Source organism: Rissa tridactyla, chromosome 18 (assembly GCF_028500815.1).
Source record: "Rissa tridactyla isolate bRisTri1 chromosome 18, bRisTri1.patW.cur.20221130, whole genome shotgun sequence".
Classification (NCBI taxonomy): Eukaryota; Metazoa; Chordata; class Aves; order Charadriiformes; family Laridae; genus Rissa; species Rissa tridactyla.
In genome coordinates, this window is record NC_071483.1 from 4,614,887 (window position 1) to 4,626,336 (window position 11,450).

Here is an 11,450-nt window from a genome sequence, read left to right on the forward strand (position 1 = left end):
CTAAGCGATCGCGGGCTGTGAGGCCTTCCAGCAAGAAGCATGTCATGAATATTGCGCGGGGTTATCCTCTTGAGACGTTTTTCCTTTTTTGTAGGAAGACAACATGGCATTTGGGAAGCCAGTGAAGTAAGTGCTCTTGTTAGTTTTTATTAAACTAACCAACTGACCTGCAGATGTCCTTTAATTCATGGAGACAGATGTGCTATAATATTGCTTTTCTTGTTGTTCGGAAGCCCTAATTCAAGTGGATGGCTACTGTGTCTCTGCTTTTCAAGAAACCACGTTAAATTAAATCTTTTTAGAAGCGTGACAGCAATGTAATGGTATTAATAACTGGAGCTCTATGGAGCCTTTATTTAAAAAAAAAAAGGAAAACAAAAGGCTAAAACGTTTTAAGATAATGTTAACAACAAGTGCTCCAAATAAATACTGTCTGTGCTGTACTAATGAACTGTCATCACTCACATCCTGTTAATGATTTTCTGGGGGGAGGAGGAGAGGTGCCTGGGTTTTGTGTATCTGTCACATCAGGTTTACGTTTTGAATGGCCTGAAGGTTTCACATCACGGGACACGAAAGCAGTTCAGAATTTTGTCTGTGCCCCTGAGCTCTGCGGTTTCTCTCTGGGGCGCTCTGGGGCTGAGGGTGCTCAGCGGTAGTTTCTGCTGCCGTCTGCACCGTACGCTTGTTGTGAAGAGCTCGGCTCTGTGGAATCCAGAGGTAGTGGCTTTCTCCAAGTCTTTTAAGCAGCTTCCAGCTGGGAAGAGCAAGAAGTTGTAAAGATGCAGCAGTAATGCAAAAGGATCTGTTTTCATCCTTCTAGGTACTGGAAATTGGATCCCAGCAAAGTATACTCCACCAGTCCCAACGCTTGGGACACGGCCGTACACGATGCCTCGGAGGAGTACAAGCACCGCATGGTACGGCTCCGATGCTGGTGTCCTGTCTGTGTGTGGAGGAACGTCCCCCCAGGGTCTGGGTCCTTGCTGGGTCTGCACCAGCACAAGGTGCAGAACTGGGGAGCCTCCAGGACAAGATTTCTAATCCCTTGCCGCTTTTTCTGTTCCAGCACAACCTTTGCTGTGATAACTGCCATTCTCATGTGGCTCTGGCCTTAAACCTGATGAGATACGATAACAGCACCTCCTGGAACATGGTGAAACTCTGCTTCTTCTCACTCCTGTATGGGAAATATGTAAGGTGAGCTGAGGAGCAGTCTAGATTCAGCAGGCAAAAGGGCTCTGTCTGTTTCTTTTGTTCTTCTGCACCCTCCAAAGCTTCAAACTGTCCCATGGAGAAGGGAGAAACATCTCTCCCCCCACAACATGTGGGTGTTTGGTGCTGGTAGGTGGTACTGGCACTGCGCGCTGCCTCTTAGGAAAAGAACCAAGGGTGATTTCTGGGTTGCACTGGACGCTGCTCCTGAAATACCGTATCTGGCAGCTAATTTAGGGTGCCTGGAATTTGGGAAATGCTAGCTAAAGCAAATCTCGCTCTCTCTTGTCTTTTGGCTGGGTTAGGTCAGAACATAAGGTCACAGAATGGCTTGTCTCCAAGGATTGCTGGTTTCTGTTCCCTCTCTTGAATCTTGTTTACATAAAAACTAGTCAGATTTCCAGCTGGCCTGGAGCTTCCAACTTGAGTGGAGAGGGGAAACCCCAAGTTTTCCGTACTAGAAAGGGCACTTAATCTCCATTTCAGCTCCTTGTGCCTGAAGAGGAGATTCTGCGATGACTGCCTTGCGCAAAGCTTTTGAGTTGCTCCGCTTCTGTTGGGTCTTCCCTGTTGCGGAAGAGCTTCTCTACCAGCTTTCAGGCAAGCGTGGGCCCTGCTGTCTCAGTTAAATCCACCAGCAGTCTGAATAACGAGGCCTGCAGTAACAGGATTTCATTTTTTGTGGTCTCCTGTCACCCCTCCTGTCTGTGCAGGTATGAAACGTGCTCGTCTTCAACCTGAATTTAAGCTGGGAGGAGAGTCTGGCCCTATTGTCGATGATACAGTTATTTGTGGACCTGATTTAGTCTAAATTTTTAATGCAGACTGAATCTCTAGGATGTGATGTGTGGCAGCACCAGCAATGGATAAGGAAGTCAGAAGGGCATCTGTCTCCCTCTGATTTCTCCAGTTATTCTCGCATCGTTCTCTCCCTCTTGTCTTTCTCTGCTGGTTTCTTAGATTTAAACCCTCGTCCTTTTTTCCATCTTGCAGCATAGGGGGATTTGTGAAGACCTGGCTTCCCTTTATCCTCTTCTTGGGGGTGATCGTGACCATTGTTCTGACGCTTCATTTGCGGTGATGGCAGCTGTGAACTCCCCGTTCCATGGGCACACGAAGGAAGAAACTGTGACTGATCCATCGAGACGGAGGCGTGGGACTCTGGGAGGCATTTTCTGGGGAAGGTGGCAACTCCGCTCCATTGTAACAGCTCATCTTTGTTTCCTGGAACTGGCTTCTTTTCCTTCTGTTTTTGTTCTGTCGATGGTGTCTCCCAGTGTCAGGGCTCCGGAAGCCTCCTGCTCTCTCCCTGAATGTGCTCCCTTTCTGCAATTGGGTAGGTAGAAACGCAATCAGGAAAGGAGAGGTGTGGGCACCTTCGCTTTCGTTGCGAAGTAAAGCCGCAAGGCAAACCCTGCCCGCTGGTTCAGGAGCACAAGCAGATACACCTTGTAAGGTTCTCTCTGATCACCCGGTTTCTTCCTCTTGGCAGACTTCATCAGGTGCTTCCTCAGATTTCCTGAGCCTGCAGGAAGGAGTTGTTGTTTCCCTGTTGCACGACTCTCCTGTAGCACGGGTTTCAAAGCGGAGGTGCGGGGTTCCTCGTGGGGATGCGGAGTGCCGCAGCACTCACCGATGGTTCCCCCCCAGTAGTGACAGAAAGGTGTTGACGGCAGGACACTCCTCTGAGGAGACACGCAGAGGAACGCTCTGTAGCAGGGCAAATTCATCTGGTCCTGCTGGTGAGCCCAGAAAGGCAGGAAAGTTGATCGACTGGCTTGGGTACGGCTCTTCAATAGCCTCTTGCAGAGTTGGGAGTCTGCTGCTCAGTCCCTTTTAGCTTGTGCCAGAAAAAATACAGCTTCCCTGCTCCTGCCTGTGCTCTGAATATCTAAAATTGTCGTCACACATCTCACAAGCCACTTACTTTCCTTTGATCCCCAGTACGTTGTGTGTCGTGGCATATCTGAGCCTGCGGAGGTGGCAGCAGCGGCAGGTGCAGGTTTCTGGGGCAGAAAGCTTAGCGTAGAGTTGTGAAAACATCCGTGAGAGCAGCACCTGAGACCTGAGCTTAGTGGGGCCATCAGAGATTAAAAGAAAAAGTGATGGGGCTGGAGAGCATCCATATTCTGGTTGGGCTTTGCAGCAGCAAACTGGGGCACTGGTTTTCTTGCGGCTGCTTCCAGGATGGTGGAGGAGAAGGTCTGTTTACTTCTTTGGCGTGCTTTGAAGAGCACACCTGGGGTAAAAGTGCTTTGCAGGACTGGCTTTGATGTGAGAAATGCCGGTCTGGCAGCATCGGGGGGCTGGTGGGCCCTTTTGAGCCCCGGATCGGGCAGGAGGGGTAGCAGGGGGGGTAGGTTGTTCTTGAGCGCTAGGCAGGAAGTGAATTTGGATGTGACCCAGAGCCTCTTCCAGGACGAGAAGTCCCGGTCTGTGTCTGCTGAGGCTCTGGCCTGCAGATGCTGCTTTCTGTGGGGCTCTGAGCCAGGTGGCTTTTTAAAAAAAAAACTTGTGGCTGAAGGGTTATGTGCAGTTGAGCAGATCCCCCCTGACTGCAGGGGAAGGAGAATAGCTTTTCCACTCACGCTTTGAAAGGCCAGCTCTTCACTTCCGTATGGATTTCCACCTCAAGGAGTGTTCGTGGCTAGCAAGAAAGCTCTTCTCCACTACCTGCCATCCCTGCGGCTTCCTCTGGCTGGGAAGCCCCTTCAGCGTCACTGCTGGCTCTCAGATGTGTCCCTGTGTGCCTTCCCGTCCGCTTCCATCTCTCCAACTCCTCTAGCCATATGGGAGGCTTGGGGGCTCCTCTTGGGCCTCTTGATTTCTGCATTTCCTCTTTTTCCTCAGTCACTTTTAAATAGCCCCTTAAAGCTCTCCCTTCTCCCTAGCATCCCATTGTCTCTCTGTCCCCTGGTGCTGGCCGTTCTGGGGTGGGTGGAGGTGTGCAGACCTCGGCGCCCTTCCCCGTCTGCCTGGAACTGAAATAGTCGTTGGTGTCTGCTCTGTACAGTCGTTTCAAGCCTGCGTGGAGAGCGGGCTGGAGGGTGCCGGGCCTGGGGCTGGTTAGAAAGCCAAGATCTTGATCAAAGAGAACCTTACGATGAAAGGACGGTGTCTTACCGAGCTACCCTGTGTTGCTGTGCTCTCCACCCGCCGCGCCTGCCGGCTAATGCGCCCCAGGAGCAGCCAGTTGAACAGGAGAGATTAGTCCTTTGCCTCTGTTTTTAATTTGAGTGTGATTTCGCAGAGTGACTAGCCAAGGATGCGCTCGGAGTCCCTGGCCCCAGGGCCGAAGCCAACCTGTCTTACGCAGTAGCAATAATCTAGAGACTCTTAGGCCTGTCTCACACGTTGATTCAGTGTGTTATCAATAAGCTATACAAGCGTTGCCAAAGCTGAGACTTTGAGTTGTCAGGGGAGGCCGGGAGCGGAGCTGCTGGCCACAGTTCCCGCTCCTGGGACTCCTGAAAACGTGTCGAGTGCCATTCCCCACCGTGAAAATCCTTGGTGTTTGCTCCTGATGCTTTTTACCCGGTCTGGGTTTGAAATGGAGACCTGTCGCGAGCAGCAAATGGGCCTTGTGCTCCGTTGGCGTGCTGGCTGCCGGGGAAGGGCGGCAGCGCTTCGCCCAAGTCCTGGTTGAACGGCCCACCTGCTTCCACCGGCAGCGATGGAGGATGGCTCCGGGCGTCTGAAGGAAACGCAGCTAATGGGAGAGCCAGGCCCAAAGCTGAGGTACCGCGGAGCCAGCCCGTGCATCCGTGCCGGACACGCAAAGCCGTGCTCGCGCAGTGAAGGATGGTGCCCGCGGAGGTCGGATGCTGGGAGAGGCGGGTGGGCTGCTTGGATTTATGGTCTTCCTACGCTGCGGTAGTGTCAGCCCAGCGCTGCGGGAGTGCGGAGGGACCCCGGTGCGGCTTGCCAGCGGCGCTGCAGCCACCGGCGGCGGTCGTGTGGGGAGTGGGCTGCTTCCTCTTGGCGTGGGAGGTGGCAGAAAGGGAGGAGGGGGGGGATTAAGGAATGTCCTCTCCTTGCAGCTTCCTTCATCTCACCGCCGGCTTCTTCGCAGTGCCCCTTTTGACTAGCCACATTAAAGCCTGACTGTGTCCTTCACCTTCCAGATGCCAGTGTTATGCTCCGCTCCTTTCCCCTTTGCACGTGCTTGTGCTGCAGAGCTCCGTGGCTTTGCCGTTGCTCTCCGGCGAGGGCGAGCCCTCCGTACCCTCATCCTTTGTTCTCTTGATCTCTGTGGGGCGCTGGATTACTCTGTAAATATTTAAACTCTTGCTTCTGTGGTTTCAGAATCCTGACGGTAGGGGAAATAAACTTATTTCTCTGGATGTCTCCAAGTGCCACATCTCTTATTGTCGAGAGGCTTTCCTCCTTCCAGCTGGGAGCGGGGTTGGTGTTTCCCACTGCCCCACTGAGCTCTGGCCCCTCTCCTGCCCCAAGGCAGCCCCCAGGAGCCGGACCCCGAATCTCCTACCCCTTTTCCTTGATGAACTTGCCCTTTGTTCTGCTCCAGGGCCAAACTCCCGGCCCTGTTTTCAGACCTGCCTGTTGGGAAGGGGGGGTTGGGGGGGGGGGGGGGCAGGGGGGCAAGAGGAACCCAGTTGCCGCAGCATGGGAAGAGTTTGCAGGATTTAATGCTGGGTCTTGAAGCTGGGGACCTGCTGAGGGTCTCTCTTGTGTTTGGGAGGAGGAGGGGCTCTGCTTTTGCTCTTTGCTGCTCTGCCTGGCCCTGGGCAGGGGGGTGCTGAGCCTTTTGGGGAGGGGGATGCTTTTTTAGAAGATAAACCCCCTCTTGCAGCCTGATCCCGGTGAGCCGTTCCCTTTCCATAGTCCTAAATCTCTGGCATCTCTCTCTTCTTGGAGGCTGGGCTCCTTTCCCCTGCCATCTTCCATTTCCCTGCAAGCTGTTGGGGAGGGAACGCGTGTGCCGGGGCCAGGGCTGCCAGGAGCAATGGAGGAGCGGGAAGCAGAGCGGGATGCAAAGAACCGGCCTCCTTTTTCCCCTCTCCCAGCAGGATACCACTGCCTGAACTGGGAGCGAGGGAAGCTGGGCCTCCGAGTGCCGTAGCGATTGCTAATGCGGCAGCCGATTTTCCGTTAACATCTGATATCCAGAGGCCAAAGCTGCGCGGTGGGGGGAAGTAGATCAGCCTTAAAATTAGGTTGTGTACGAGGCCGGGGGATTTAACGGCGCAGCCATCTTACAAAACGCCACCTGGATCCTCTCCTGCTCGGCCCCTCCATCCAAACCCCGCTGCGGCTGCGTTAACTCCAGGCCCTGCTTTGGCTCCCGGGCTGCCAAACGGCAGCGGGGGGGTGTGGGGGGGGGGCAGGCACAACGGCAGGCAGCCTCTGAGGGGTTTATCCCGCACACGGCTGTCGCTGGAGCATGAGGTGAGGATGCGAAACCTCCCCCCGGAAGGTGCTCTGCCCCGGCGTGCGTGGCTCCGTACTGCGGTCGCCGTCCTGCTGGCTCCCTGCTCACCTCCGCAGCGTGGCGGGATTTTTTCTAACCCCCTTCTGCTGCCCGGGGGAGAATCCAGCTGGAGGTGCGTGGGAGCCGAGCTGCACGGTTCGGGTCATGGTTTTGGGGGATTAGAGGGAAGCAGCCAGGCTGGATGTGCCAAGACAGTCACACTCGGGTGCCCCGGGGTGCTCACAGCTCTCTAGCGGCGGCAGGAGCCTGGTCCCTGCCAGCCTTCCTCCTCTCATTTCTCTCTTCTACCTCTCAGCGGGGCCAGCCCAGCCCCGGGAGGGACGGAGGCTGCTGAAAGCCTGGGAGGCTGCAAAACGGAGTGGCAGGATCCGTCCCGACCTGCCGAATGGCCTGAACCGAATTATCGGAGGGCCCTCGCTGCCTCCTGCCCCTCTGCCCTCGCCCGGGATGGCCGAGCGTGACCGACCCACCCTGGTAACCACGGTGTGGGGGCTTCATCAGCGCAGGGAGAGGGGCTGCGGGTCCCCGGCCTCCCCGCGGGGATGGGGGAGCAGACACCCCATCGCTAGCCGTGCCACCGCCGCGGGGCTGGCGTGGAGCCGCCTTTGAAGGGGGGGGGTCACTTTGCTGCAGCTGGCGGGAGCCGGAGCTGGGGGGGACCCATTTCTCATCCCCGTAGCGAGGGGGGGGCATCAAAGGGCTGCCTGGGGAGCAAAATCAAATTGCACTTAAGCTTTTGCACGGTGGAAGCTTTTGAAGACGCCGGTGGCGGCCGTGGCTGGGCTGCCTGTGGCCGTGGTGCCTCCGAGGCTGCAGCTCCCTCCTCATCCTCAGCCCCCATATCGTCCCCGGTCTTTAAGGGGGTGCAAGACCCACCACTGCGGCTTTTGATACCCGCGTCTTCCCGGACAAGCCTTGCGTGTTACCCCCAGCCAGAGCCGAAGGTGGAAACGCCACGAGGTCCCTGCTGGATTGTGGGGATTAAAAATTAAGAGGGGGCTGCAAGCAAGCAGCCTCCCCGCCCGCACGAACTGGGGTTCCTCCCGGTGGGAGCTGGGATCCGTCCCAGTGGGATCTGGGGTCCGTCCCAGTTGGATCTGGGGTCCGTCCCAGTGGGAGCTGGGGTCCAACCCAGTGGGAATGGGGATCCATCCCAGTGGGATCTGGGATCCGTCCCAGTGGGAGCTGGGGTCCAACCCAGTGGAAATGGGGATCCATCCCAGTGGGATCTGGGATCCGTCCCAGTGGGAGCTGGGGTCCAACCCAGTGGGAATGGGGATCCATCCCAGTGGGATCTGGGATCCGTCCCAGTGGGAATGGGGATCCATCCCAGTGGGATCTGTGATACATCCCAGTGGGAGCTGGGGTCTGTCCCCACGTTGCTCAGGGAGCGCTGGAGCAGCACATCAGAGGCAGCGGGAGGGCAGGGGGGAGCCGCGTCCCTGGGAGGGTGACAGGAGCCGATGGCCCCATTGCTGGGGGGGGGCGGGGGGACGTGGCAGTGTAAAAGGGATGGCAGAAAGCGAAAAGGGCGTTTGGGGCTGGGGGAGGCTGCTGAGCGGGTGTGACCCCCCCCCAGGTCTGCAGAGGTGTTTGTGTCCTGCATCTCCTACATCCGCTGCCCACGTGGGCTCCATGTGTCGGGACAAACCCTGCCGTCCCCTCCAGTGTCCCCCGGGGAGGGACCCCCATCCCTCCCGGCCTTCTCCCCACCACCGTGTGGGGTCAGCACCTCCGGGTTGGGGGGATGTGGGTTGGGGACGCTCCAGGGCCCCCATCCCTCCGGAGATGCTCTCGGCGGCTGGTGGCCGTGGAGCTCAGCTCCCTCAGGAGCCTTCAAAGCCTCCGTTTCCCTCGATGCCCCCCCAGCCTCCCGGGTGCTCTCGGCCGGTGTCGCACAGGGGCTGCCCGCCCCCCCCCCGAGCCAGGCTGCTGATCCCCCAGCTGCAAACCCACCGCCGGGCGAGACGCTGCCGATGCTCCGGCGCGTGCTCCCTGCCTCAGTTTCCCCCCCCCACAGAAGAGCCGGGCTTGCCCGTGCCTCGCCGCCCCGAAGAACGAGTCCCGGGGGGCGGGGGGGGGGACGAGGGCTGGGGAGCAGGACGGGACTTGCTCCTCGCCCCCGCTGCCCGAACACCCAGCCCAGAAATGAGGCAGAACCTGTTCTGCGCACCCCTGGGGGTGCTGCCAGCACCCGGCACCCAAGGGGCAGGAGGAGAGTTTGCTCCCTCGGATGCTGCTTCGGGATGTGGCCGGAGCCGGGCTACGCACCTATCCGGGGGCTCCCCAAGGAAAACCATCCCTGAGGGCTGGCCCGGCACCTGGCTCGCCTTGTGCTGGTGGCCAGGGTGTTCCTGGGTGTCACCGGGCTGACGCAGCCCCCGGCCGTGGCCACCCCGGGCGGAAGGAGGCACCGAGGGAGGCTCAGCTCCACCGGCACCGCAGCAGCTGAGACCCGGCAAACTCACTACCCCTCTGGGTCACTGGGGACAGAGTGGGGACACAGCGCGGGATGTGACCCACTGCTCCCCCACAGCTCGTGGTTGCCCCGAGCCACCTGCCCGTGGCCCCGAGGAGGGGCACTGCCCCACTGAGCAAGCCCATCACCGGGGTGTCGGGTACCGTCTGTCCGTCCATCCATCTGTCCATCCTGGAGATCCAGGAGCAGTGGATGGATCCTGCCACATCCTTTCCCATCCCAGGCTCAGCCAATAAACCTTTCTCTCCCTAGATGTTGCTGCTCCGGAATGCCCGGAAAGGGCTCAGTGCCCACCCCGGGTGACCCGGAGCTGAGCCACCAGCCCACGATCACCCCTCTGGGGCCACCACGGTCCCCGAGCCGCTGCCACCCTGCAGAGACCTGGCTGCACTCCCTGCATTTCCAGAGTGCCCATAGCAGGGACCTCGTCCGTCTGGGGCCTCTCCCCACCGGGGACGAGCAGCGGACGCCCCGCGAGGGGAGGAAGAGGAGGGCGGCCGATAGACCGCGCCGTCGCTGAAGTCTCATTTCCTTAGAAACCACGCTAAAAATAATCCCCTTTTCTTGCGGTCCTGTGCTCGGCGTGTGCTGCCGCTGCACCCCGCCGCGATTCCTCCCCCATAAAGCTGGCTGGGGGATGGCTGGAGCCTGGCAAGGAGCCTGACATCCCCCCCCCCTCCAGCCCCCAGCCAGCCGCCCTCCCCCTGTGATGGGGGGAAACTGAGGCACGGCCCCCTGCTGTGCCGGGGAAGGATGCTCTTGTCCTGGGTGCGGGATTTGCCACTGCCAGGCGTTGCTGGCCTGATCCTGCGTGGGGCTGAGCACCCACGTTTGTCCTGGGTGGGCGGGAGCCCCAGCCCTTTGGAGAAATATGGGATTGTGCCAGGCAGGATGGGAGCTGTGGGGCTGGGGATAACCCGTGGGGTGGGGGATGTGGGGGCTGGGAGCCATGGGGCTGGGATTACTCCATGGGGTGGGGGATGTGGGGCTGAGGCTGTCCTATGGGACGGGGGATATGGGGCTTGGGGTACCCATGGGCTGGGAGCCGTGGGGCTGGGAGCCATGGGGCTGGGGAATACTCCATGGGATGGGAGACCTTTAAAGCCCCAGGGACCCTGCATTGCCCCACTGGGGGCTTTCGGGGGGATGGGGGGGGGCTGCAGGGAGGGTAGATTTGCTCCCAGAGCTGCTCCGGACCGGGCACCCCGAGGTCGCATCCTGCCCCATGCGCCCCCCAGGACCCCCCCCCAGCTGCGGACGGGGGATGTGTGTGTGTGTGTCTCCCACCCCATCCCCGCACCCACACGCTCGACTTCCATCCTCCTCCAGCTTCGCGGGAGGCGGGGGGGGGCTGTCCCCTGACGCCTCCCAGTTCAGCCCAGTTCAACCCAGTTCAGTCCCGTCCGGCGGGCGCTGGTGGCTCCAGTCCCTGCTTTCGTGCCGCCGGGGCGAGGAGGCGCTTGCTCTCGCCTGCGGTTGACTCAGCTCTGGGCCACCAGCACCCTGACGAGGGTGGGGACCCGGGGAGGAGGCGCTGGGGGGGACACCCACCATCAGGAGGGTCCCCCGTGGGGTGCTGGGGGGGGTGGGGGACACACGAGCCACCGTGACCCTGGGCAGGTAAGGGCGGCCGTGGGGCTGACCCCACTGCTTGCCCCATGGTGGGGCTGCAGCAGCACCCTGGGGTTTGTGGGGGGGGGGGGGGGGTGTGTGTGTGTCTGGCTCCTCTCGCCCTGCTTGGGGGGGGGGGGGGGGGGGGGCTGCATTCCCCCCCCCTTTCCTTGCTCCCGAGGAGGGGTGGGATGGGGGCTCTGGGACCCGAATTTCTGCGGCGGCTTTAATCCTGCCCGCGCTGTGCTGGAGGCCAGGCCCCGGGGGGGGGCCGGGGAGGGGTGGGGGGTGTTGGAGGGGGTCTGAGACCACGGTAATGGGCTGCAGGGCCCCTGGTGCGGGGGCGAGGAGGTGGGAAGGTGATGGGGGGGGGTGTGTGTGCAGCTGTGGGGGGCAGTCGGGGCCTGCCAGTCCCCAGGGGGATGGGGGGGGGGGTGGTGGTGACAAGAGGGGCTGAGTATTTTGGGGGGGGGGGCGCATTTCACGCTATCGATGGCCCCCCCCTCCGTCGTGGGTTGCTTGCAAAGAAAAAAGGGGGATGTGCACACTCACCCCCCCCCCACCACCCCAAACTATGGCTTACTGGGGAGGTTTAACTGGTTTGACTGGTCTCTCGTGCAGGGTGGCGGGGGGGACAGGTGCCAGCACCCCTCTGCACGCCGGCGGGTGCGGGAGGTGGGTGCTTCTTTATTT

General features: G+C 59.7%; 2 protein-coding genes across 6 annotated transcripts in view; both read left to right on the plus strand.

The window, feature by feature from the left end:
• LOC128918827 (WD and tetratricopeptide repeats protein 1) overlaps positions 1 to 5,558 on the plus strand; it is a 43,047-nt gene extending 37,489 nt beyond the window's left edge. For 3 of the 5 annotated variants that reach the window (XM_054223525.1, XM_054223524.1, XM_054223529.1), the window contains 4 exons: positions 95 to 126; positions 824 to 920; positions 1,070 to 1,200; positions 2,209 to 5,558. In XM_054223525.1, coding sequence (XP_054079500.1) covers positions 95 to 126; positions 824 to 920; positions 1,070 to 1,200; positions 2,209 to 2,296 — 348 coding nt within the window. In that variant the 3' untranslated portion in view covers positions 2,297 to 5,558. Of the gene's footprint in view, positions 1 to 94; positions 127 to 555; positions 629 to 823; positions 921 to 1,069; positions 1,201 to 2,208 lie in introns of those variants that run through there. The other 2 variants (XR_008469724.1, XM_054223526.1) reach the window with 2 other exon arrangements.
• A 5,079-nt stretch (positions 5,559 to 10,637) lies between these two features.
• Positions 10,638 to 11,450, plus strand: part of SYTL1 (synaptotagmin like 1) — a 7,954-nt gene continuing 7,141 nt past the window's right edge. The window contains exon 1 of the mRNA XM_054223883.1: positions 10,638 to 10,766. The gene's annotated coding sequence lies outside the window, so the exon portion shown is untranslated. The remainder of the gene's footprint in view (positions 10,767 to 11,450) is intronic.